This window comes from Apodemus sylvaticus, chromosome 11, assembly GCF_947179515.1.
Source record: "Apodemus sylvaticus chromosome 11, mApoSyl1.1, whole genome shotgun sequence".
NCBI classification, from domain to species: domain Eukaryota; kingdom Metazoa; phylum Chordata; class Mammalia; order Rodentia; family Muridae; genus Apodemus; species Apodemus sylvaticus.
This window is the reverse complement of record NC_067482.1, coordinates 79,967,377-79,992,731: the sequence shown is the minus strand read 5'-3', so window position 1 is coordinate 79,992,731 and position 25,355 is coordinate 79,967,377. Positions and strand designations below refer to the sequence as shown.

The 25,355-nt window shown below is 48.6% G+C and overlaps 1 protein-coding gene across 1 annotated transcript; it reads right to left on the bottom strand.

The window, feature by feature from the left end:
• Positions 1-590: 590 nt before the first annotated feature.
• On the bottom strand, positions 591-23,688 carry Nipsnap1 (nipsnap homolog 1). The gene is made up of 10 exons (XM_052199740.1): positions 23,565-23,688; positions 11,239-11,366; positions 10,982-11,027; positions 10,621-10,715; positions 6,084-6,154; positions 5,802-5,942; positions 5,509-5,540; positions 5,093-5,187; positions 3,454-3,537; positions 591-1,865 (listed from the first exon to the last, which is right to left on the bottom strand). The coding sequence occupies exons 1-10, from the start codon at positions 23,660-23,662 to the stop codon at positions 1,801-1,803; spliced, it is 855 nt and encodes a 284-aa protein (XP_052055700.1). The 5' UTR covers positions 23,663-23,688; the 3' UTR covers positions 591-1,800.
• Positions 23,689-25,355: the final 1,667 nt, after the last annotated feature.

Below are 25,355 nucleotides of genomic sequence, written 5' to 3'. Positions count from 1 at the left end.
CCGCCGACTCACTTGAAGATAGCACAGTTATCGCTGTGCTATAATTTGGGCAGAAGTGGATTTTGCTTTCTGATTTCGTTAGAGAAAGGGGCTCACCACGTAGTATCACTTGCCGGCCCTGAACCTATGTCGTTCAGGCTGGTGACTAAGATCCGCCTGCACTGGTCTCACTGGACTTAAAAGGCAGGTGTCACTATGCCCGGCTCTAACTTGACTTCTTGATACTATCGAGTCGCTACACCAAAATAGGAACTGAGTTAGGCAGGGGCATAATCCTATATTACACTTGCTTCCTGCTTCACACAAGTGCATCACAGATTTTTGATTTTTCCCAAGACAAAAATCAGTACTCTAATGCAGCATCTGTAAGCTCCAGGTATTTCCGATTCGTGGCATTTCTGGGGTAAATTCTATTGTTTGCAGCTTGAAACAAGTACGGTGAATACTTGACTGCAGAAACAGTTCCTTCTCTTGCCCTGGGATGAAGATGAAGACGCTCTCCCTAAGAGGTCAAGACCACTCAGCCAACTGAAAGCTGCCCTGCCTTAGACAGCTACTGAGATTCCTTGCAGATGAAGACAGCACCACAATTTACAGTAAATATTTAATTTGGTTCCATCAACTATTCCAGTGCATTCTCCTGATGTGGTAGCAAGACTATCTAAGCAGGGGATCATGAGGTATGGGGGTCATTGAAGAGACCCCAGAATCACTGTATCCACTCCACAGACCTAATGGTTCTGCAAAATGAGGGTTTGGGGGACAATGTCAAGTAGGGAAAGAAAGAATTCGACAGGACTATAGGTCTCAGCCTGCATTTCTGCCTGTAGGAAGGAAGACGTGCAGAAGAACTGAGGCATGTTCACGTTCTAACCACATTGTGTAGGAAAACATGGATAAAGCCTCTCCATCTGTCTTAAGGGACATGGTCCTCCCTTAAGATCCTGTCATCTCGCTGGGCAGTGGTGGCACACGCCTTTAGTCCCAGCACTCGGGAGGCTGAGGCAGACTGATTTCTGAGTTCTAGACCAGCCTGGTCTACAGAGTGAGTTCTAGGACAGCCAGGGCTACACAGAGAAATCTTTTCTCAAACAAACAAACAAAGATCCTGTTATCTGTGTTCTATCTTCCTAATTCTGTATTTTAAATTCTGGACCCTATGTGCCCATTTCTGAAGGGTTCCTGCTTCAAGCCTGTTTCACGTATCCCAATCTTTCCCACTTCCATCTTTTTCCCAGCCCTTTAAGCAGAATTCTGGATCTTCTCCTGACTTTGATAACCTCAGAGTTTATGGCAGGTCTGTGTTTGTTTGTTTGTTTTTAAAGGCCCAGGCTTGCGTTTTTAACAGTAGACCCCCCGAGAGTTCCTGGGCCACACCTGGACTGACGACCTTTCACACCGTACCCCCTAACAGTGTGACATCCTTCACACCATACCCCCTAACGGCCATACCATACCTCGTAATGGCCAGTTATACCAGCCTTTATGCAACGAAGCCATGGCCACAGTGTTAGCTAGGGACTTATGTCCTGGAGATGACGAATCTTAAGAGGAAAATATACGACTGCTTAAAAGGTTGCTATTCTGCAGTTAGGGAAGTTAAAAACTTATCCAGCATGGGAAAGGTTGGCTGGGTATGAATAGACTTAAGTTCTCAGAAAAACGTCATCTTTGTCTAAGCTGAACACCGCCCATCAAAAGTCTTCCAGAGTTGAAAGGAAACTGCCAGCTGGCCTAGAAGCTCCTCCGTTCCAGGCTAGTCCGCAGGAGAAAGGGAAGGAGGTGGAGGCCGTGCCAGCCTCACTGGAGAGGAGAAATCTTCAGAGGGATCATGATTCGTGACTCCATGTGCCGGACCAAGGGGACTATGGAGAGAAAAGCAGAGGTTACAGGGTGCTTGAGGCAAGGGAGGTACCCTTGGGCACCACCCAAAAGCTCACAAAAGCCTGAGACAGGAAGGGGTCTCTACTGAGAGAGACCCATGGTTCCCAGTGTTAATAAGCTGAGTATGTTGAATATGTTGAAAATTTTATTCACCTTCTGTGTAAGTAGACATAAGGTAGCTCAGTGGTAGTACACTTCCCTAACATATGTCAGTGCTTCCAAAACAAGCAAGCCACACAAGCCTACGCTGTGAAAATAAAGACACAGGCTGGCTGAAGAAGCAGTCCCAAGGCGAGGACAGTGCTTCTGCGAGGAAGTGTGTGCTGATTAGCATGAGAGAGGTCTTGGATTCGATCCCCAACACCAAAACAACAAGCAAGAGAGAACTGTGGCGGATACACCGGCATGGTAAGAGCCGCAAAGCCTGAGGTTAGATTTGGTGCAGCTGCCCCTGGTACAGCTCGGGAGGCCATGACAGTGGGGGAGGGGTGTCAGCGGAGAGTGCCTTGGAGGATAGTTTTGGTTTTTAAAGGATTTTATCTGTTTTTCATGTGTATATGTCTACATGTGGGTATATACACTTGAGTACAGGGCCCATGGAGGTCGGATCCACAGGAGCTGGACTTTCAGGCAGCTAGCTGTGAGCTGGGGACTGAACTTGAGTCCTCACTAAGGACAGTATTATGCTTAGCCATGGAGCCCTCTCTCCAGCCTGGAGTTTAGATCCTTGCTTCCTGTGCTTAATCTCTCAGACTCTGATGTGTATACAAATCCCTACAAATCTAGTTCACAGAAGGTTAGGAGATGCAAACTAGGCATTTTTCTGAAGTAACCAGTGGATGCCAGTGCTGACCACACTTGGGATAGCAAGGCTCATGCCACCTCCTTCAGCAGACATGTGCTTGCCCACCCAGTAGACGTGTGACAGATTAAAGGCATCAAGGGCGGGACAACCTCGTGCTCACTCATATGCCCCCACTACACAGCACACAGTGAAGGTCCAGGCATTGTCTCCTGACCCTACATGCATCTTTGGGCTTCTAGCAATGGCAACAGTTTCAGGAAAAATTCACTCAAAATAGCTGCTGCATGTTTTGATGTTATCAGGGCAAAACACTTTCCACAAACTAACTCCCAGTCCTCCCTGCAGCTGCGATGGCCTCTAAATCGCCATCTGACAAGAAAGCAGCCTCTGAGAGGTACAGAACTGAGCCTGGGCCACATGTCTCTATATTAGAGTCCTAAAGCCTTGGGACACATTGCATCGTGTGGAACGTCAAAGTCATGTCAGAGTAAGTTCCCACCTGTGCACAGTGGCACATGCCCGTAAACCCAGCAGCTTCAAAGACTTGAGGGAAGATGTTCATTCAGAATGAGCTTGGGCAATGCAGCAGGACATGGGTTCAAAAGGTGAGGGGTGGGGGATGGGGAGCACGACAGGAGACAAAACACTGGAGGTGATCATGTGATGTTAGCTGTCCTTGCAGAGAAAGCAGAGGAGCCCTGCATCCCCAGGTCTCCCAGCAGAGCCCTCGCAAAGGTGCCGCTGAGCCCAGAGGACACACTCACCTGTGTAGTACACGTTTTCATCCCAGCCCCTCTTTCTCCAAGCTGCATTTCGAGTCTCCTCCCGGGACTGCAGGTCTCTGTAGGCTGTGAGGAAGGCACAGACTCATCCCTCAGAGAACTCAGTCCCTTCCTCAGCATAGGAGCCCTCCCACTGTCCCCAATCCCTACTGTCCCTTCCTCCCCAGATCCCTCTTCTTAGCCTTTCAACAAACACTGCTGTGTCAATATCATCCAGTTACACATAGTTTTGTTTTGTTTTGTTTTTTTAATTTGGTTTTTTTTTTTTTTTTGAGACAGGGTTTCTCTGTATAGCCCTGGCTGTCTGGAACTCACTCTGTAGACCAGGCTGGCCTCGAACTGAGAAATCCACCTGCCTCTGCCTCCCAGAGTGCTGGGATTACAGGTGTGCGCCACCACTGCCCTGCTCAGTTACACATATTAAAAAGATCAATTTCAGATGACCACAAATGTTTATAAGAAAGGGACTGGGGATGACAGAAGGTCTTAGGTAATGAGAAGACAGTGACTCTAAGGACAGTGAATCTAAGCTCCAGAACTAGCAGATGAAAAAAAGCCAAGTGTAGACTGTTGAAGAAAAACATTGGGTGTGGGGAGGATTGGCATATACAAAGGTCCTGTGGTAGGGCTTAGAGGTTTGGAAGCATATACCTATGTTGGTGACTCCCTTCCACTCTCAAGTTCTCCCATGGACTCCTATATTCAATGCCCATGTGATATTTCTAGTTGTTTTCCTGCATTTACATGTTCATTTATGGTGAGGGGTGAGTGTGTGGAGGTCGGAAGATAAGAGGCAGGAGTCAGATCTCTCTGCCTTGTGGATCCTGGAAGTCAAACTCAGGTTGTCAGGCTTGGTGGCAAGTGCCTCCACCTACTGAGCCATCTGACGAGCCCTGCATTGGCATCCTAAGTATATAATACTCCCAGAATTACACTCCAAGCCCATGACCTCGTACCACTCCTAGACCTCCTTGCCTTAGACAAGGGCACAGAGCGGCTTAGGAATGAGTCGGAATGCTCCCTTAGCCTCTCCTTCCTCCTCCAGCAATCTGTTCTCATGTCCCACTCATCACAGAGCAATGAATCCGTCTGAGCATGCTGGTGCCACTACCGGAAGTGAGCCCACGTCACCTTCCTACCTTGATCCCCACCAGGCACTCTTGGCAAAGCACATGGCGGCTACAGCACTCATTCATATGGGGCTGTTGCTTTCTCCCACCTCAGCCTGGTCTGGTCGCTGCCCTTGTCCAGCCCATCTTCACTCTCCCCCGTCCCCTCATCGACGGCCTCCCCAGCCCACATGCCGTTCCTTCCACTGGAAGCCCCGCACCCCCACCCCCACCCCTGCCTCCCACAGTTCCTAGCTGGCTTTCTCACCCTTCAGCTCAGGATTTGTGTTTCATCCTTCAGAACGATCTTGTCTACTCAAGCCAAAAAAAAGTCCTTGTCTTCCCCTGCCTTGTCTCCCCCAGTTTCAGTGTGAAGTTTGAAACTTTCCTTTTTGCTAGTTTATGTCTGAGGGTGCAGTCTCCCTCTGCTAAGATGTAAGAGCTACAGGAACACAAATGCATCCACATGTTTTACAAAGTGGTGGACAGAGGCTTGGGTGTCTCCAACCTACCCCATAAGTGGTGTACCACGTAGAGCTCTCCTATTTGTGAAAAGAAGCCTCCCACGGCCTCCTGGTTCTCCTGACGGTACTTGATGGCCCGAGCCCTGGAGATGGCAGAGATATGGGACAGAAGCTCAGCCAGTGGTTCCCCAAGGTGGCCCAGATGGTTCCTTGGCCACTTTTGGAAGGGGTCCAAAGTGGGGCCAAGGGAATAGATTCTGGGAGTGCTGCTGCCGGCTTGTTGGTAGCACTTTCCTCCAGAGAGCCGGCACTGCGCAGGCAGACCTTTCTCTGAAGGCTTCAAGGACAAGGGCACGCTGGGCTCCTGGGTCACAGCCCAGACAAGCCCACTAGGAACCTAATGGGTTCCCTCATGTCCCAGGACATCAGGGACTGCCACATTCCCAGCCCCAGTGCCGACTTACCAGTTGTTTCCCCATTCAATCATGGTTCCTGGCTGAAAGAGACCCAGAGAGAAACAAGTGAGCCCCACCTGGACTCCCAACATCATGGGGCAGGGATGGGAAACGAGCCTTTCCCAGACCCAGAGGGCCTCATTCCTAGGCCCTGACTCATACCTGAGGTCAGCTGTGCACACCAATGCACACACCTCAGCTCCGAGCCGTAGGCTGGAGGACGGGGGGGGGGGGGGGGGGGGGGGGGGGGGGACGACGACACGGGGACGGCGGCACTGTGGGCCGCTGTGGAAGTGAGGTACCTTCAGCTTGTACGTCCTCAGCTCATAGATGTTGGGGCCGGCCCGGGGCTGTGGCTCATTCCAGAAGCTGAACTCCAGAAGCAACTGGTTTCTCCTGGACAGTAGCATCTTGCTCCGCTCCTTCCGGAACTCCAGGTACTCCTGGAGGAAGAGCATTGCAGGCACCGAGGCCAGGGGAACATGCTACCCTGCCAGTATGCCCTGTGGGTGGCAGAGGAATTTATCCCACACTCCCACACAGGGCTGGGCTGGAAGCCACATGCACACAGGATGCTGGGATACCTTGTTGTTTTTTAGCTTGTTCATGCAGTCCATGAGGGCCGGATAGCCACCTGAGAACCGCCATAGGTGTACTGTTGGGAATAGGAATGCAGGTCAAGGAGCTACAGGGGCCCTGCCTGCCTGACACCAGGGCTGGCTGTATGTGGCAGCGGAACGGAGGTCTCCTAGTTCCCTTTGTCTTGGTGAGGTGTAGCACTGGGTGGGTGGGTGGGGGTTTGACCTCAGTGGCCAGCCCAGGAGACCACCAGTTCTGCTCAGCTTGAGGGCCTTTGACCCCTCCTAGGACTCAATGTCCTCCTCCATAAAATCCCACTAACATTCCTTAAATAGCAGCAACGTGAGGATCAGAGGAGGCTAGGGGGTCGCTACTGATAAAACACATGCTTAGCATGCAGAAGGACCTGGGTGTCATCTGTAGCATCACAAACAAAACCAAGCAAAAGATGATCTAAGTGTCTTCCATCCTAGGAACAGCAGTGTACACACAGATCGATAGGAAACTATAAGGGGCTGGACGGACAGGAGGAATAAGTCTGAAGGACAGACACAGGACACTCTAAAGAGGGCTCAAGCTAGACCACTTGCCTAACAGCAGGAGACCCCAGTATCCATGTCTAGCACTGCAAAGACAACCAAACAACAATAACAAAACAGGAATCTTCCAAGGCAAGGAATTTAAGAAAAATAAATAAATAAAAACAGCTGCAGCTATGAAATGGGGGGGGGGGGGGGGCATGTAGTCCCAGCCACTTAGGAAGCTGATGCAGGATGATGTCTTGAGCCAATGTCTGGGTAACAGAGGGAAACCCCACCTTAGAAAGAAAGGAAGCGCTGGGCCATGGTGGTGCACGCCTGTAATCCCAGCACTCTGGGAGGCAGAGGCAGGCGAATTTCTGAGTTTGAGGCCAACCTGGTCTACAGAGTGAGTTCCAAGACAGCCAGGGCTATACGGAGAAACCCTGTCTTGAAAACACCAAATCCAAAAAAGAAAAAGAAAAGAAAAAAAAAAAAGAAAGGAAGGAAGGAAGCAGGGGCTAGGGGTGTATCTCAGCTGGTAGCCTGCTGAGCCCTGGGTTCAAATCCCCAACACTGCATAAAACTGGACTTAGAGCCGGGCGGTGGTGGCGCACGCCTGTAATCCCAGCACTCTGGGAGGCAGAGGCAGGCGGATTTCTGAGTTCGAGGCCAGCCTGGTCTACAAAGTGAGTTCCAGGACAGCCAGGGCTATACAGAGAAACCCTGTCTCAAAAAAACCAAATCCAAAAAAACCCAAAAAAAAAACCCCAAAAAAAACAACAAAAAAAACCAAAAAAAACAAAAAAACAAAAAAAACTGGACTTAGCTAGTGACACACAGAAGACAGGAGAGTCAAAAGGTTCAAGGCCAGCCCAAGCTATATAAAAGCTCTGTCCCCAATAAATAAATAAATAAATAAATAAATAAATAAATAAAAGAAGGAAGGAAGGAAAGGAGAGGGGATGGAGGGAGGGGGAAGGGATGGAGGGACGGAGGGACGGAAAGAAGGCGGCGGCAAAGGAAGGGGGAAAAAAACTAAGGAATAGACTGGGACACCAGGAACGAACCAGCGTATGATTGGGGTAGGAAGATACATAGAGAGATGCCAATGTGCGCATGACCTCCTGGTAGACACCCAAGAGGCCCAGCAGAGGCCCAGGGAAAGGCCAGCCGCATTCTCCCTGAGAACCCTTTATCCTACGAGATTTCCCCCAGTCATATTCTCTGCTGGCCTGAACAGTAGCCCCTCAAAAATGTATGCCCTGCCAGAGCCTCACTGTGTGACCTGGTCTGAAAACAGGGTCTCTGTAGATAACTGAGTTAAGCCTACATAACACTGAATAGAACTTCAATCCAGTGTCTGGTGCCCATATTAGAACTCAGGAAACACTTTACTGTTTGACTCGGGATTTCTCTACAAAGCCCTCACTGGCCTGAACTTGATAAGACCACCAGGCTGCCCATAAACTTCTGCCTCTACTTCCTGTACTAGGATCACAGATGTGCCCCACCATGCCAGGCTCATAGACTTTTTTTCTCTCCTTTTGCAAACACATATTTATCGGGACTGAGACAGGTTGGTGGATGAGGAATCGAGTGCCTGTTGTCAAGAGTATGCAAGGGAAGCTGAGAAGGCCTGTCTGCATTGGCTGAACCATCCCAAACCATACTCTACTACACGGGCAATGCTTACCCCTCCCTACCGATAGCAGCTATGAGTCAGGCAGACCTATCAGCGGGCACTTGATGTGTGTCAAAGATGACCGAGGAATTGAAACTTTTTGTAGTTTTTTGGTTTGGTTTTTTGAGACCCAGCCTCATTCTATAGGCCTGGAGCTCACTCTATAGACCTGTCTGTCCTCAAACTCACAGCAGTCCTTCTGCATCAGTCTCTTGAATTCCAGGATTATAGGATGAGCCAGCATGAACTTAAAAAAAAAAAAAATTAAGATATCTAAGTTCAAAGCTAGCCTGGTCTACAGAGTTCTAAGATAGCCAGGGCTACAGAGAGAAACCCTATCTCAAATTTTGTTTTTGTTTTTGTTTTTCAAGATTAAATTTATGTATTTGAGTGTGTTGCCTACATGCATACACACATGTAAGCACACCGTATGTGTTCCTGGTGTCCATGGAGATCAGAAGAGGTTGTGAATTTCCTGGAACTGGATTGCAGATGGTTGTGAGCAACCAAATGGGTCCCAGAAATTGAATTCAGAATTGAATTCTTTTTTTTGGATTTGGTTTTTTTTTTTTTTTTCGAGACAGGGTTTCTCTGTATAGCCCTGGCTGTCCTGGAACTCACTCTGTAGACCAGGCTGGCCTTGAACTCAGAAATCTGCCTGCCTCTGCCTCCCAGAGTGCTGGGATTACAGGCGTGCACCACCACTGCCCGGCAGAATTGAATTCTATAAGAACAATATTGCTCTTAACTGCTGACCTCCCTCTCCGGGTAACATAAATGTTTTGAGACGATTTACTTTTTTTGTTCTATATCTAGACATGTTTGTAGGTTTCTCTGTGCACCATGGGCATGCAGTGCCAGTGGAGGCCAGCAGAGGGTATGGGATTTCCTGAAGTTACAGAACTTGCCAGCCACCATGTGGATGCTGGGAAAGGAACCTGAGACCCTCTGGAAGAACAGCCAGTGTTCTTAACCACTGGGCCATCTCTCCAGCCCCTACAGCATGAATCTCTTAAAGAGAGGAAATATTTTTATTAGGTATTCAATATTACAAAGAGAGCTAGGCAGTGGTGTAATATATATATTACAAAGAGATATAGTTCTCAGAACCCTACGAGAAGACAGACAAGTATATCGGCAGCTACAGGGTACATGGCCAAGGAACGAAGAGCCAAGTAGTAGAGGCCAGAGAGTCAGGGGCAGCCCCTGAACCAGCAAGAGTGCAAAGAACGCAGCCTTTCAGGAGGACGCCATGTCTACACAAAAATACAAAACCATAAGACAGGTGAGAGCTGGTAAGATGGCTTGGCAGGGACCGGCTCCTGCCACACCAGCCTGCCAAACTGAGCTCGCTCCTCGGAACCCAAATGAAAAAGTCAGGTGCAGAAGCACACATGTGTCGTCTAGACTGGAGTGCACACTGTGCACCAGCGGAAACAAAGGAGACCCTGCCTCAACAAGATGACCTCCACAGGCAGAACATGGCACACGTGCACACGCACGTGCACGCACACTTGCACTCGCACACACACAATAGATTTAAAAATAATTTTAAAAGGCAGATGAATAAGTCAAGCACAGCCACGCGTGTCTAATCCACTGTTTCTCAATGTGTGGGTCACAGCCTCCACAGACAACAGAGATCAGATATCTAGATTACAATTTATAACAATATCAAAAGTGCGCCTACCTAGTAACAATGAGAATAATTTTATGGTTGGGGGGTCACCACAACATGAGAAACTGTACTAATGAGTGGCAGCATTAGGAAGGTTGAGAACCACCGCTTTAATCCCAGCACTCAGGAGGCAGAGGCAAGTGGACCTCTGAGTTCACGGCCAGCCTGGTCTCCAGAGGCAGGACAGTCAGGGTGACACAGAGAAAGGCTGACTCAAAAAATATGCAAAACAAAAGACGAGCAATCAAAGCATTTCAGCACTCAGGAGGCTAAGGCAGAAAGAGTACCCATTCAAGGTCAGCCTGACAACACAGTAAGACCTATCTCAGACAAAACAAAAACAGGTAAAGCAAACCAAACTGAACGGTTCTAGGTGGAGCAGTTCTGGCTGGGGAACTGAGGAGTCATACGCAGAACGCCACAGTGAGGGAAGAATGTGGCAAAGTATGGCTGTGGGCCTGGCAAGGAAGGCCTCTCAGGCCTCTCGGGCCACCTCAGAACACTGAATAGCCAACACGTGTTTGAGTAGGGCGATGAGGTATGAAAGAAACACAGTTCCCCGTACCCCAGAGATACTGCAGAGAAAGAGAAGGACAGATATGAGAGCTGTTGGAGACCAGGGCTGGGGGGCAGCAGTGGCACCGGAGACAAGGGAACCTCACCTGCCTGGTCCTGCTCCCCGTACCATGTGTTCCAGTTGCCCACAAGCGAGCAGGGGTAGTCCTCGTCCAGGTGCAGCTTGGGCAGCACAGCCTCCCTGTGGGAGGGGCATAAGGAGGGGCAGGGCTCGCACTGGCCACCAAGGGCCCTGAGATGGAGGTCCCAACCCAGCCCCAGGTCTGAGCTTGTCTCTTCTCTAAGAAGCAGAGGTGGGAAAATACCCTTAGGGCTTCCAGCTCTAGAATCTACACCCCTGGACTAGGTCAGGAGAATAGGCAAAGGATGTCCGAAGGCTCTCTTTGGGACAGGGGCCCCTAACCTCTTACGTCCCAGCAGTGGCTGGAAACAATTCATGACACTCACGTCAGACTGTTGTAGGCATCCAGACATTCGGGCTTCACATTGTGAACTGCAACACAGGACAGGGCAGAAAGTGAGGTGCGTGCAATACTTACACACGCATGTATTTGTGTGTGGAGGAGGAGGAGTGTCAGAATGAGCTGGCCCGAATAGGGCCAAGGCTCTCAGGACAGCATGGACTCTCATCCTCATCCCTTCACCCCAGCCCCACCCACAAAAAAAGCCTGAGGGTGGAGCTAGCCAGTTTAGCAGCTACTCACACTGGATCTTGTAGAGATTACTAGTCTCCTTCTTGGACAGCAGAGTGGAGTGGGCGTCCTTCCGAGGATCCACCTTGTGAACAAAGAGGGAGCGGAACCAGCTGCCTTCACTGTCCTTGGAATAGAAGCTGCAGGACAGAGGAGTTAAGAGGGCCATGTGGAGGCCCTGGAGTCCCAATAATTCCCATGCTCCCCTAGCCTCATGACCTACATTTTTGGAAACAGGGCCATGGAATCCCATGTCAGCTAGAAAGAGTGAAACGGCATCATCTGGGCAGACACAGGAGAGGAAGTCCTGCCTGCCACCTCTCTCCAGCATCTCTGGCCACACAACTGCAGTCTATTGCTAAGAGAGTTAACCCCCAAAGTCACCTTGCCTGACCTACTAGGTGGGACCCATGGACGTCCAAAGGCAGGCCTTCCCTCTACTCTCATGAGTAGCCACGGTTCTTTCTTTTGCCTTTCTGGATTCTGTGATATAATTTTACAAGTTCCTTCTTCCATTTCCCTCGATGTGCTACAGAACTTCTGTAGCACCAGCAGCTTCCCCTGCCTCACCAAGCTCTTTGCATGTCCGTGAAGAGAGAAGAACACAACTGGAAATTCTGAACTCAAATCCTGGGCCCCTCTGAGAGCCCCGCCATTGGACCCCATGGCATGGGTCAGCTGTTGCTCTTCTGGCTGGAAAGGCCTCCAAATTAACTCTGGAATAGAGTACGACTGCTTATATGCTCATTGGGTCCTTGACGCCCGTCAATCAAAAGCCTTCTATTGGATCTTAGCAGAGTTAGCAAATATCAAACTTTTGTACAAACTCCAGAATGTACTACAAAATGCACTGTTAGATTCCCACCTTGAGCCCCTTTAGAACATCACCACCCCAGTCTACCTGACTCATAGGGGAAAAAGGCAAAAGCAAGACAAAAGTCCCACGTTAACAATTTGACCTTCCTTACCCATGGTATTTTTTCTGTTTAGGTTTGATTTGGTTTTTCAAGATAGCTTTCTCTGTATAACCCTGGCTGTCCTGGAACTCACTCTGTAGACCAGGCTGGCCTCCAGCTCAGAGATTAACCTGCCTCTGCCTCCCCAGTGCTGGGATTAAAGGTGTGCACCATTATGCTGCACCCATAATATCTTTTTAAAAAGCTATTATTTAAGTGTGCCTGAGTGTCTTGCCAGCATGTAACTGCACCACATGCATTTTACACACATGGAGGCCAGAAGAAGAAAAGCATCTGAGTTTTAGTAACTGAAGTTACAGATGGTTGTGAGCCAAAATGTGGGTGCTAGGAACTGACTCTGGGCTCTCTGGAAGACCAGGGAGTGTGCTTAACCACCGAGCCATCTCTCCAGCCCAGGTCCTCATCTTACACAGACATATGGATCTAACCTCTAACGACTCTTGGTACCTCACATCAACCGCCAGTTTATAAGATTGACTTAAACGCTGGGTAGTGGTGTTGCACACCTTTAATCCCAGCGCTTGGGAGGTAGAGGCAGGTGAATTTCCCTGTTCAAGGCCAGCCTGGTCTACAGAGTAGTTCCAGGACAGCCAGGGCTACACAGAGAAACCCTGTCTCGGAAAAAAAAGAAAAAAAAAGATTGACTTAAACAAGACAATGCAAGGGTTCCATGTATTCCCTCAGATGTGGCTCCGAGAATCTCACAATGGTAAAACCAAGCATATCCCCTTAATTATTTTTAAGAAGTGTTTCCATTCCTTTTCAGGGGTGCGGCTTCCCTCTCAGGGAACTCAGGCATTCCTGCAGTGGTTTTCAGTAAACTCTCTGTTAATGCCTTGGTGAATTTTTATGGCCAAGACATCATTTTCCCCAAATGTTTCATATAGCATGATATATGATATTTTTATGTGCACATATTTATAAAAAGTTTAATCCATAAGTAATGTATTTTTCATATTATACATTTATAATTATGATAAATTTTAATTTTATATTAAAGGTAGGTTTATTGGGAAGCTGTTCTCGGGACAGGTAAGTTCACTGGCCCCAAGGAAGGAGGCCAGGGAAGTCGTCATGAGAAGGGACCGAGAGGAGAGGGGGAAGAGAGAGAAAGAGTGCACAGAGAGAGAGGGATAGACGAGAGAATGAGGCCGGGTGGTGGTCGCGCACGCCTGTAATCCCAGCACTCTAGGAGGCAGAGGCAGACGGATTTCTGAGTTTGAGGCCAGCCTGGTCTACAGAGTGAGTTCCAGGACAGCCAGGGCTACTCAGAGAAACCCTGTCTCGGAAAAAGAGAGAGAGAGAGAGAGAGAGAGAGAGAGAGAGAGAGAGAGAGAGAGAGAGAGAGAGAGAGAATGAGAATGAGAAAGAGAAAGAGAGAATAAAATTTAATTCATAAGCTAAGCATAGTGAGAAATTAGCAATGACAAACTAAAACAATTATTCCATAATGAAGTGTTTGTGAATGTGGTCTAGTTCTAGAATTTTCCATTTCATATTTTCTGACAAGAGTTGCTAGCAGACAACTAAAACTACAGAAAGTGAAACCAGAAATAAAGGCTATAATATCTCCTCCCTTGACTGGGTTTGGGATCACCTAGGAGACACACCTCTGGGCATTTCCGTGAGGGGGTTTCCAGGTAGGTTTAACTGAGGGAACTCACCCTGCACAGTGGCTGGAAAGGAAGACCTGAGGAGTATTTGAATTCATCTCCCTGCTTCCTGACTGCACACAATAGACCAGCTACGTCAGGCTCTGGCTGCCACGATGCACTGCACACTCAAACACAGCAGGCCCTTTCTCCCTTAAACTGCTTCTTGTTGGGTGTCTGGTCACAAGAAGAGTAACCAGCTGAGCAGTGGTGGCGCACGCCTTTAACCCTAGCACTTGGGAGGCAGAGGAAGGTGGATTTTTGAGTTAGAGGCCAGCCTGGTCTACAAGCAAGTTCTAGATAGCCAGGGCTACAACAGAGAAACCCTGTCTCAAAAAAACCAAAGCTAAACTATTGATTAATGCAGTAGTAAGTGCCACAGTAGAGAAAACTCACCAAGATGCTAAGCCTTCATTTTCTGAAAGAGAAGAAGGGGTTCAGCCTTCTTGGAAAAGACTGACACCCAGCCGGCCCACTCAGCTACTTTATTCCTTCAAACATCTTACAAGGTTAATGAGGCTGGGAGAGGTCCCAGCTACCAATTTGCTCCTCACAAAAGCAGACAGCCTACAAAGATCTCAGTCCCTTAGCTATAACCAAAAATGAGAACTCCTAGCTTGCTGGGAGTGTCTTGAGACCAAGATGAGTGCAGCTGCAAGCTCTCACGTGGCACCAAGTACAGACCTTTCAGAGAGACAATATTTCCATCTCATAACAATTTCTCAGCCTCTACTGATTGACCCAAACAGGCTCTCCCATACATATCACGTCACAAAACAAAAACAAAGGGCGAGGTAGTAACCACAACTGAGGAATCTTACTGGGGAGAAGGAGGATTTAAATTCTTATAACCCCAAAAGACTACTGGCTTAGCCACTTCTAAACTCACGGGCTCCTTCAGCTATTGTGCATGTGTCTGTTCAATTAGCAGAATGCAAAAGGACGGTGTCCTTAGGTGGGAGGCGTGGTGAGGCAGGGTGCACCTACAGTGCCTCTGAGCCAGGCTCTGGGAAGCCAGGCGGGACTTCCTAAGCGACACACCGTTAGTGTGGGCTCTACTGCCGGCACCTTCGGGATCAAGCAGAAGCTCACTATTTAAGCAACTTCCAAAGGTCATAAGGACAAATCAGCGAACAGCACTTGAAAACCAGCCCCTCAAGTGGAGCACTGAAGGGTGTGGCCTGTGCTCTGAATGGCCGTGGAAGAGGTAGTGGCACACAGAAAAGTGGCTCCATTTGCCCACTCAGACCTTTGCTCCAGAGCTAGGCTCTCAGTAACTCATTAACTTCAGTAGCGGCCAAGATAAACATCCAGAGGCTGGGCCTGAAGAGCAGGCCTGGGGCTTCACCACCCCAGGAGGGGGGGGCCCTGGGGCTCTAATTCCGGTCTCTTCCAACCCTTCAAATCCTGCCTGCAGGTCTGTTTCCCATGTGTTCAGTAAACAAGACACAGCAGCCCACACAGCTTTTCTTTCTTTTTTTTAATTAATTCTTATTTTTCTTTATGTATATGGATATTATGCCTGCATGTATGTCTGTGTACCACTTCCACGCCTGGCTCCCAGAAGGCTAGAAGATGGTATCAGATCATCCCCTGGAACTATTGTTACAGACAGTTGTGAGTATCGTGTGGGTGCCAGGAATTAAACCCTGGTTCTCTAGAAGAGTAGCCAGTGCTCTTAACTGGCTTAGCAGGAAGATCTTTTATATTTAATAGAGACTTGTTCAGACCTAAGGGAAGTCTCAATTTCAAGCCAACACCCTTAAGTACATTTTCAAAAAAGATGCATTTACCTGAATGTATATATGTATACTACATGGGTGCTAGAAAAGAGCATTGGATCCCTAGAAACTGGAGTTGGGAGCCACCATGTGGATGCTGGAAACTGAACCCAGGTCCTCTGCAAAAGCAGCAAGCACCCTTACCCACTGAACCATGTCTCCAGCCCTCGGGTACACATTTTTAAGAATTCAAATTCTGCTGGGTGGCGGTGGTGTCACACGCCTTTGATCCCAGCACTTGGGAGGCAGAGGCAGGCAAATTTCTGAGTTCGAGGCCAGCCTGGTCTACAGAGTGAGTTCCAGGACAGCCAGGGCTATACAGAGAAACCCTGTCTCGAAAAACCAAAATAAAATAAAATAAAATAAAATTTTTAAATTCTACTTTTCCAGTGACTTCCTGCTGTTCTCCTACCCTTGTCCTGCCTAAACTCTGCTCCCTTGTTTCGTTCTGCAGGAACATGCCAAGCCCTAGGCCTAAGCTAGAGACATAGTTCCATAGGAGATATTTGCCAACCCAGCATGCAGACATGCATGACATGCTGGGTTCCATCTTCAGCACTGAGGGAAAAATTAAACATATCAAAACCCAAAAGACCTCTTTTTGTTCAGTTGATAATTACACTTTATTTGCCCTGCCCCCACGACACATCACTAGGGTAGTGTGGTGGTTTGAATAGAGGAATGGCCCCCATAGACTCATGGGTTTGAATGTTTGACCCATAGGGAGTGTTACTATTAGGTGTGACCCTACTGGAGTAAGTGTAGCCTTGTTAGAGGAAGTGTGACACACAGTCTCCTTCTGCTGCCTGTAGATCAAGATGTAGAGTTATCAGCTCTTTTTCCAGCACCATATCTACATGGGCACTGCCCTACTGCCCACCATGGTGATAATGGACTAAACCTCCTGAACTGTAAGCCAGTCCCGGTGAAATGCTTGCCTTTATAAGAGTTGCCAATAGCGTGATGGTGCACGCCTTTAGTCCCAGCACTTGGGAGGCAGAGGCAGGAGGATTTCTGAGTTCGAGGCCAGCCTGGTCAACAGAGTGAGTTCCAGGACAGCCAGGGCTACACAGAGAAACCCTGTCTTAGGGGGGTGGGGGGAGGAAGAGTTGCCACGGTCATGGTGTCTCTTCACAGCAATGGAACCATTACTAAGACAGGTGGGGACCTGCTGTGTTCTGTTGTGTCTCCAGGAACTGGAACAAGACTAGCACACAGCACATGCGCAGTCTGTGTTTAGGAAACAAATGAATGGGAAAGAGGCACAGACGTAGGATGGATGGATGGATGGATGGATGGAAGGAAGGAAGATAAATACGAAAGCCTGAAAGTTAAAGAAAAGGGAGACCTTGACCCAGAATGTGAACTCAGACTCGGGGCCTTTTCATTCCAGCCACCACAGCAGAAGGACAAAAGAACGTGTCAGTGTCGTGGGACAAACCCAGCTAATGCTTCTTCACCTTCCGCTCATCTGTAAAATAGGGGCTGGAGGATGGGACTGTTAGAAGAAAGGTCTGACGGTGGACAGCAGCTAACATGGCCTCTTCTGGCTTCCCAATGGCTCTCCTCCTCCCCATTTCCCCTTCTCCTTCATCTGCCCCTCAATTTTTGTAAAGTATTTTGTTTCCTAGAGTGCTAGGACAGAAGCCAAGGCCTGGCCTGTGTCAGACGGTCACGGTCACTTCACCTCTGACCTACACTCTATTCTTTAAAGTTGTGTGTGTGTGTGTGTGTGTGTGTGTTGTGTGTAAGCACATGCAGGTATGTGCACGTGTCTATGTGTGAGAGTATGTGCATGCATTCATATGCGTGTATATGTACATGTATGTATGAGCATCCATTGTGTGTAAGAGTGTATGTGTGTGCACACATGCATGTGTGTGTGCGCGCAAGTGCTAGGAATTGATATTAGCTATCTACTGCTCTCCTCCTTCAGTTTCTGCAACATCACCTCACTTCAATGGAGGGCAAGACAAGCCAGTCAGCAAGCTTAAGGAGCCTTCTGTCTCTCCTACCAGCACTCAGACACAGGGACATACACGCCTGGCTTTTTACATGGATGCTGGAGATCTGAAGCCAAGTTCTCACGTCTACATGGCAAGCACTTTACAGGCTGAGCCATTGCCCTAACCATAAGGCATTTTTATAACACGCCTCTGCTTCGGGGTTCACAATCTGTGGGTCCCAGCTCCTTTGGGAATTGTATGTTGAATATTTATGTTACAATTCCTAACAAAATCATAGTTATAAAGTAACAATGAAACAATTTTATGATTGGGGGTCACCACAGCATTAGGAACTGTATCAAAGGGATACAGATTTAGGAAAGTCAAAAACCACTGCCTACTCTATGCCCACAAGCAAAGTCTGAATATCTCTACATCTCTATTGGAGATTCTACCTCCTTTTTAAAGTCGGGAATTTTGGAGCAAGTGTCCCTCCTACAGTGCTTCTCGGAGCAGCACTATCAGCACAGCCTAAGACTCTATTCAAAGCTCTCAGGCTCCATCCCATGCCTACAAAAGCTCTGGGGATGGGATTATCTGGTGGACCCGGCAATTTAACTTTTGACTGGAGAAGGGGGGTGGTTAATCAGCCTGGGCTAGCCTGGAACTCCCTATACACACAGGCTGCCTTCAAACTGTTGATCTTGCCTGGAAATGCTAAAACCACAGGCACATGGCTACAATCTGCATTTTAGAGTCTGTCTCTGTCTGTCTGTCTGTCTGTCTCTATCTCTCTGTGAATGTGTGTGTGTGTGAGAGAGAGAGAGATACATTCACGTCTATGCTCACAAGAAACAGGCAGCTGGTTCATCCTCTATTCCTTTGGGACATAGTCTCTCCTTGACCCAGGGGCTTGCCCTCCTGCCCAAGTCAGCATGGTGGCCAGCAAGCCCCAGTGATCTTCCTGTCCCTGCCCACTATAGTACTTGGGCTAAGGGCACATAAAAGACAACACCCATTGTCACATGAGTGCTGGAATCCAAACCCAGGTCTCATGGCTACACAGCTAGCACTGTCAACTATGACGCCATCTTTCCAACCTTAGCCAGCGTTCTGAAAGCCTGTACAGGCCAGGTTTGGTAAAACAGGCCTACAATAACTCAAGGTCATCCTCAGGCACACAGTGAGTTTGGACTTCTGAGACCTTGTCTCAAAAACAAACAAACAAACAAACAAACCACTACAGATGCAGGCATAATGGCTTACATATTTAATCCCAACCTTTGTGAGTTTGAGGTTAGCCTGGATTACATGAGTTTCAGGACAGCAGGGGCTACATAGAGGGAACCCTGTCCCCAAAACAAAACACACACTAATGGAGCTAGAGAGATGGCTCAGGTAAGATGGCACTTCCTGCTCTTGCCGAGGACTTGAGCTCTGTCCCAGCACCCACATCTGGCGGCTCACAAACACCTCCAGCTGCAGGGGCTCTCATCCGACCCTCTGGTCTACCTGGTCTACACTCCCATACACAAGTCCACACTCAGATGCACACAGACACGCATGATTAAAGATGAAAACAGGCTGAGCCTGGTGGCAGACAGCTTTAATCCCAACAGTCAGGGAGCAGAGGCTGGTAGAACTTCGTGTGGTCTGTGACAGAGTCCCAGGCTAGACCCTGTGGCAAGAACACAAACCAAGGGCTGGAGATGGCTCAGTGGTGAAGAGCCATCACTGCTATGGCAGGAGATCTGAGTTTGGTTCCCAGGCATCTCACTTCTACAATTCCAGTCTCAAGAGATCTGGCCTTTGCAGGCTCCTGTATAAACACAGTTCACATAGACTCAGCAAACCAACACATAAAGCAAATCGGTTTTTTTAATCTTAAAAAAAGAAAACAAAAAAATAAACCCTAACCAGTTAAGTAGCCCAGGCTAGGAATGGTAGCAGGTATGCAGAGGGCTGGGAAAACATTTCCACCTCAACTTTCATTCATTTTAAACAGCTCTGTCTTTTCCACAGCTGTAGAGCAAGCCGCAGACTAGCCAGACGACCGACCGCCCATCCTCCGCCCGCCCATCCTCCCGGAGACCTAACACAATGCCTCTGACACAACAACTCCATAGTTAATTGGCCTAGACTGGAGCATTTCCATCTCCTTAGGCAGCTGCTGTAGCTGTCACACTCCTACTGACATTGCCACTCAACAGTCTGATGCCTCTCCAAGTGAGATGGCTCAAGAACCTCAGAACTTTCTAGACTGGAAAGCTCAGCTCTCTGTAGGTCCTAAAACATCTCAATTTGAGCTGGCTAACTTTAGAAAGAGGCCACATTTCTGCTTGTCACGAGAGAGGTGTTTTCAGCTACAAGAACTAATATTTGGGGCTGTAGCTATAGCTTAGTGGTAAAATACTTGCCTAGCATGCATTAGGTCCTATGTTCAATCCTCACAAGGGGAAACACATAAACACATAAACGCATATACAAGCAAAACCAGCACAACTCACTAAAGTTTTTTTAACAAGATTAGTGTAGGAGCAACAAGAATGGCTTTTTATTTGTTTCTTTCAAAAGAGTCTTGCTGAAGACTGGAGAGACGGCTCAGTGGGTAAGAGCACTGACTGTCTGTCCTTCCAGAGGTCCTGAGTCCAATTCCCAGTCACCACTTGGTGGTTCACAACCACCTGTAATGGGATCCGGTGTGTCTGAAGACAGCTACAGTGTGCTCACATACATAAAATAATAAGTAATTAAAAAAAAAAAAGAGTCCCACTATATATCCCAGGCTAGCTTCTAACTCATGATTCCCCTGCCTCGGTCTACCAGTGATAGGAACACAAGCCATTGAGCCTGGTTAATAGCATTGTTTATTGAGCAACTACTATGTACTAAAAGCTAATCCTTATAGTACGTTTTAAAAATTGTATTAGTAAAAAGAAAAAAAAAAGACAAAAAATAAAAATAAAAATGTATTAGTTCTTTGAGGGTTTTGTACCGTGTGTTTTAATCATATTCACCTCTCCCATTGCAGTACCTTTTTAAAAACAGTGAGGGGCCAGCCAGATGACTCATCACGCAAAGGGCTTACTCCAAATCTCTGAGGCTGAAAGTATTACTGCTGGCCCCGGGAGTGACTCCAGAGAGACAGAGAGCAGGCAGGTCAGCAAGAAGAGGAGGTCTCAGGTCTCAGTGTAGGACCAGAGCATAAAACCACACAAGTCACTCACTACTGGGTTTGGCCAGTGTTCAGTGTCTTCACAGCAATCCAGGGGAAAATGCATAGCAGGGATCACCATGGCCATATTACACAAAAGGAAACCGAGGCTCACAGTCAATAATCCAGGATCGCCAAATTGGAAGCAGTAGGCTGCCTCTAGCCCCTCCCCCATCCTTGCGCCCTCAGGGTGTCTGCCGCGTGAAAGAGCTACCACTAACTGTCCGTTCCTTTCTGTGCCTCGGTACCTTCATGTGGGAAACACGGTCTCATAAAAGATGACCTTGTGGGCTGGCCACCTGGCTGGGGGGTGGGGGGGCCTAAGAGGAGGACCGGAGTTTGGTTCCCAGCACCTCCATCAGTAGGGCAGCTCACAACTGCCTGGACTCCGGTTCCAGGGGATTCCGCTCATCTCCTGGCCTGAGTGGACACCTGCACTCTGTGCACATTCTCATTCTCTCTCCCCTCTACACACATACATAAAAGCAAAATTCTTTTAGAAAAAACAGATGGTCTTGGGCCAGTGTAAAGGCACCAGCCACCCGCCAAGCCTGACAACCTGAGATAGATGCTTGAGGCCACAAGGTGACTGACCTCCACGCATGTGCCACAGGATAGACATGTACACACACACACACACACACACACACACATGAATATAAATGTTCATTTGCATATGAACACAAAATAGGTTTTGGGTTTTTTTGTTTTTGTTTTTGGAGACAGGGTTTCTCTGTGTAGCCCTGGCTGTCCTGGAACTCACTCTGGAGACCAGGCTGGCCTCAAACTCAGAAATCCGCCTGCCTCTGCCTCCCAAGTGCTGGGATTACAGGCATGTGCCACCACCACCCAGCTCACAAAAGAGTTTTTAAATTACGTTATGTGTCAGTGTTTTGCCTGCAAGTGCAACACTTGCACACCTGGACCAGGCCTGAAGAGGGTGTCAGGGCCTTTGGAAGCAGAGAAACAGACAGCTGTGGGCCAGCACTTGCTTGAGCTGGGAATCAACCCCTGTATTCTTAAAGGACCAATGCTCGGAGGTGCACCAGTGCTCGGAGGTGCAAAGCCATCTCCATGGTCCCCAGAATAGTTTTGTTTGTTTGGCTCTCTATGTAGTCCTAACCATCCTGGAACTGGGTAGGTAGAACTATGAGGGCTTCCAACCCAGAGATCCTCCTGCCTCTGCCTCTTAAGTACTGGAATTAAAGGTGTATGCTGCCACACCTGGCCCAAAATAATTTTTTTTCTTTTGGTTTTTGAGACAGGGTCTCTCTATGTAGCCCTGGCTGTCCTGGAACTCTCTTTGTAGGCCAGAATGGCCTTGAACTCGCAGATCTGACTGCCTGCCTCCTGAGTGCTAGATTTAAAGACATGCGCCACCACCAGGCTTAAAATATATTTTTTAATATTATAAAAGATTATTTTCCTGGATGTCCTTTCAGTTCTCACAGTGTCAGAAACTGCTTGAGGCGTAAGCTTGGGCACTGGGTAACAGAAGAATGGTCTCTTTAAGCCTAAGCAATCAACCAGGGCTGGAGAGATTATGGTTTACTCGGGAGAGAGCACTTGCCTAGCATACCTGAACTCCCGAGTTCATTTCCTAGCAATAGAAAATAAGCCTATCAGACGCATCCTGTCTTCTCCTCCTACCCAAGGTCATCCCTCCAGAAAAGGCTGAGTTTACAGGCTACACTCCAGGCTCATTTCCCAATGTCGGCTTCTCCTCATTACCTAGCACGGAGGTGAAGGGCGCATGTCCCAACTCCTCTATGTGAGTTTTCCTAGCGTCCCAATGCACAGCGATCTAATGGAACTCCATGGCTACACTCTTGGGCTGGGGCAGGAGTAACGCAACTCCCCTTCCACAGGTGTGAGGCAGGTGTTCTCACTTTTAGCTAATGCTCTCTGCACAGACCCTGTCCTAAAACCTGTGAGGGTGTTGGGCTGGGGAAACAGGAGATCAGGGAAAAGCACAGGGTCACAAGTGCTCCTGGTGATAAGTGCAGAGGTGGGGGTAGCACTGGGCGTGGTATCGAAGAGGGAGGAGCAGCCCAGAGCCAGTCAGGGGAAGCCAAGCCTCCAAAGGCAGAGTTGGGCCTCTCTCCTAGGAGGCCACCAGTGGTGGTACAAAGTGCAGAGTGCATCATGAGACCTGGGTCCTGCATCCAGAGCTGCCTCCTCATGGCTCGAACGCTGACCTTGAACAGCTCCCACCCCATTCTGTTGACCCACCTGTACAAAGCTGGCGCGGAAGCACTTTGGGGTTTCCCACCGTACCCTAGTCCTCCTCTCCTTCCTTCTAAAACTTCCTGAGGGTAGAGCCGCTCGGCTCAGAAAGACCCCAGCACATGCTAAACCACAAAGGCCAGGCAAAAGGCTGCCACTATCCCATTCCTTCGTGCCGGCTCCAGGGCTCAAGACCTGTCCCTCCCATTCACCTCATTTTTTATTCTCAGCCCAGATCCAGGTCCCAAACAGGACAAAGAACCTGCCTAGCTAGGCATGGTCGTGCACACCAGCACTATCTAGGTGGCAGAGGCAAGAGGATTCCGAGGTCGAATCACATGTAGTATGAACCTGTTTAAAAAACAAAGCCTTCCCCATACCTTTCCACCTTCCCCATTCTTTCTCACCCTCCCCTCAGGCCTACATCCTGGCAGCTCTGCCGCTAACCCCTGAATTCCAAACCCGAGAGTCTCTGCTTTTCATTCCAGCCCCCCTCCCTTGGCCCTGTTCCAAGCACGCGGTCAGCCCCGTCGGCCTCTCACCGCACAGCACCCGCAGCCGCGAGGTCCCCAGCACGGGGTCCCGGCTTCGTGAGCAGCCGCCGTGCCGCTGCAGAGATGATGCACAACCGCGGAGCCATGTTGGACCGGAGCAGGTTAGAGGAAGGCCACGCCCCAGCCCAGTGGCGGAGGCAGGACTAGAGAAAACCACGCCCTCCCCTCCCCAGCCTCTTTTTCAAACACAACCAAGTGGGTGTCCCCCAAATCTATAAATGCACAGTCCAAACCCACACCTGCGAGCTCTTGAAACTCTGCAGCTAACTGGCTCTGTTCCCTTCAGCGACCTTTCCCCCTCTGTACCTGGGAAATCCTCTCGATAATTGCGGGCATCGAATGACCTGGACATTCTGAGGATAAACTAAAGATAGTCTTTATACCCCTAAAATTGTTCACAAACTATGTGTACCTGTGAGTTCCCTTCTTCCTTGGGTGCTGGAGGTGGAACCCAGGACCTCACACGTGGCTAGTGTTCTGTCTACACTTGTGTTCTTCCGGGTCAATGCATCAACAGGCAATATTTATCTCATCAAAAGAACAAACTCTGTAACAATTTTTTAAAAGATTTATTTATTTATTTTGGCTTTTTGAGACAGGGTTTACTCTGGCTGTCCTGGGGCTGGCCTCGAACTCAGAAATTCGCCTGCCTCTGCCTCCCAATGCTGGGATTAAAGGTGTGTGCCACCACTGCCCAGCTGAAGATTTATTTATTTACTTACTTACTATTTATTTAATATATGTGAGTACACTGTTGCAGTCTTCAGACCCACCAAAAGAGGGCATCCGAACCCATTACAGATGGTTGTGAGCCACCGTGGTTGCTGGGAATTGAACTCAGGACCTTTGGAAGAACCAGCAGTCAGTGCTCTTAACCTGTGAGCCATTTCTCCAGGTCTCTATAACAATTTTGAAAAGATTTTGTGTGTGTGTGTGTGTGTGCTTGCTCTCGCGCCTGCGGAGGCCAGAGGCCTCCAATATGCTGGAGCTGGAGTTTTAAAGGAGGTTTTGAGGCACTCTAATGGGTTCTTGAATTCAAACTCAGGTCTCCTCCAAGAGCTTTTAAAGGATGAACTGTCTCCTGGGCCATTTAAGTCAACGGACAAGACTCTGAGCAGGCAGGATGCTCTTTCTCCAAAGCCTCCGTGCGATGGTGCACTTAAGAGGCTGAGACAAGAAGCTACAGAATTAAACAACAACAAACAAAAAAACCAATCTCTCCCCACCATCTATTCACCTGGGGTCCCTATATTTACCTTCTCTGCCCACACAAACAGATGGTTGTGAGGCACGATGAGGGCTCGGAACCAAATGCAGGTCCTCTGCAAGAACAGCCAAAGCCGTGAGTGCTGACCCGTCTCTCCAGCCCTCCCTTTGAGTTTTCTTAAGATGCTACAATGAGGGGGCTGGAGAGATGGTTCAGTAGTTAAGAGCACTGACTGCTCTTCCAGAGGCCCTGAGTTCAATTCCCAGCAACCACATGGTGGCTCACAAGCATCTGTAATGGGGTCTGGTGCCCTCTTCTGATGTGTCTGAAGAGAGCAATGGTGGTGTACTCATATGCATAAAATAAATCAATAAATCTATTAAAAAAAAGATGCTACAATAAAAACACATGGTTTTGTGTGATTCATTTACAATGGAAACCGTGTATCAATATGATAAACAGAACCAGAATCAGTTGTCCCAGCAGGTGGAACTAAGAAAATAAATGCAGTGAAAGTCAGAGTTGAGGACTGTAGAGGAGGCAGCAGGCTGCCAGCCTGTAGCTCTTGCTGT

Excerpts from the sequence above, each read along its gene's own strand:
- Nipsnap1 (XM_052199740.1), bottom strand. The coding sequence starts at position 23,662 with ATGGCTCCGCGGTTGTGCATCATCTCTGCAGCGGCACGGCGGCTGCTC. Across the intron at positions 10,716-10,981 it reads GATGCCTACAACAGTCTGAC|GGAGGCTGTGCTGCCCAAGC; the intron begins GTGAGTGTCATG and ends CCCCTCCCACAG. Across the intron at positions 1,866-3,453 it reads TGAAAACGTGTACTACACAG|TCCCCTTGGTCCGGCACATG; the intron begins GTGAGTGTGTCC and ends TTCTCTCCATAG.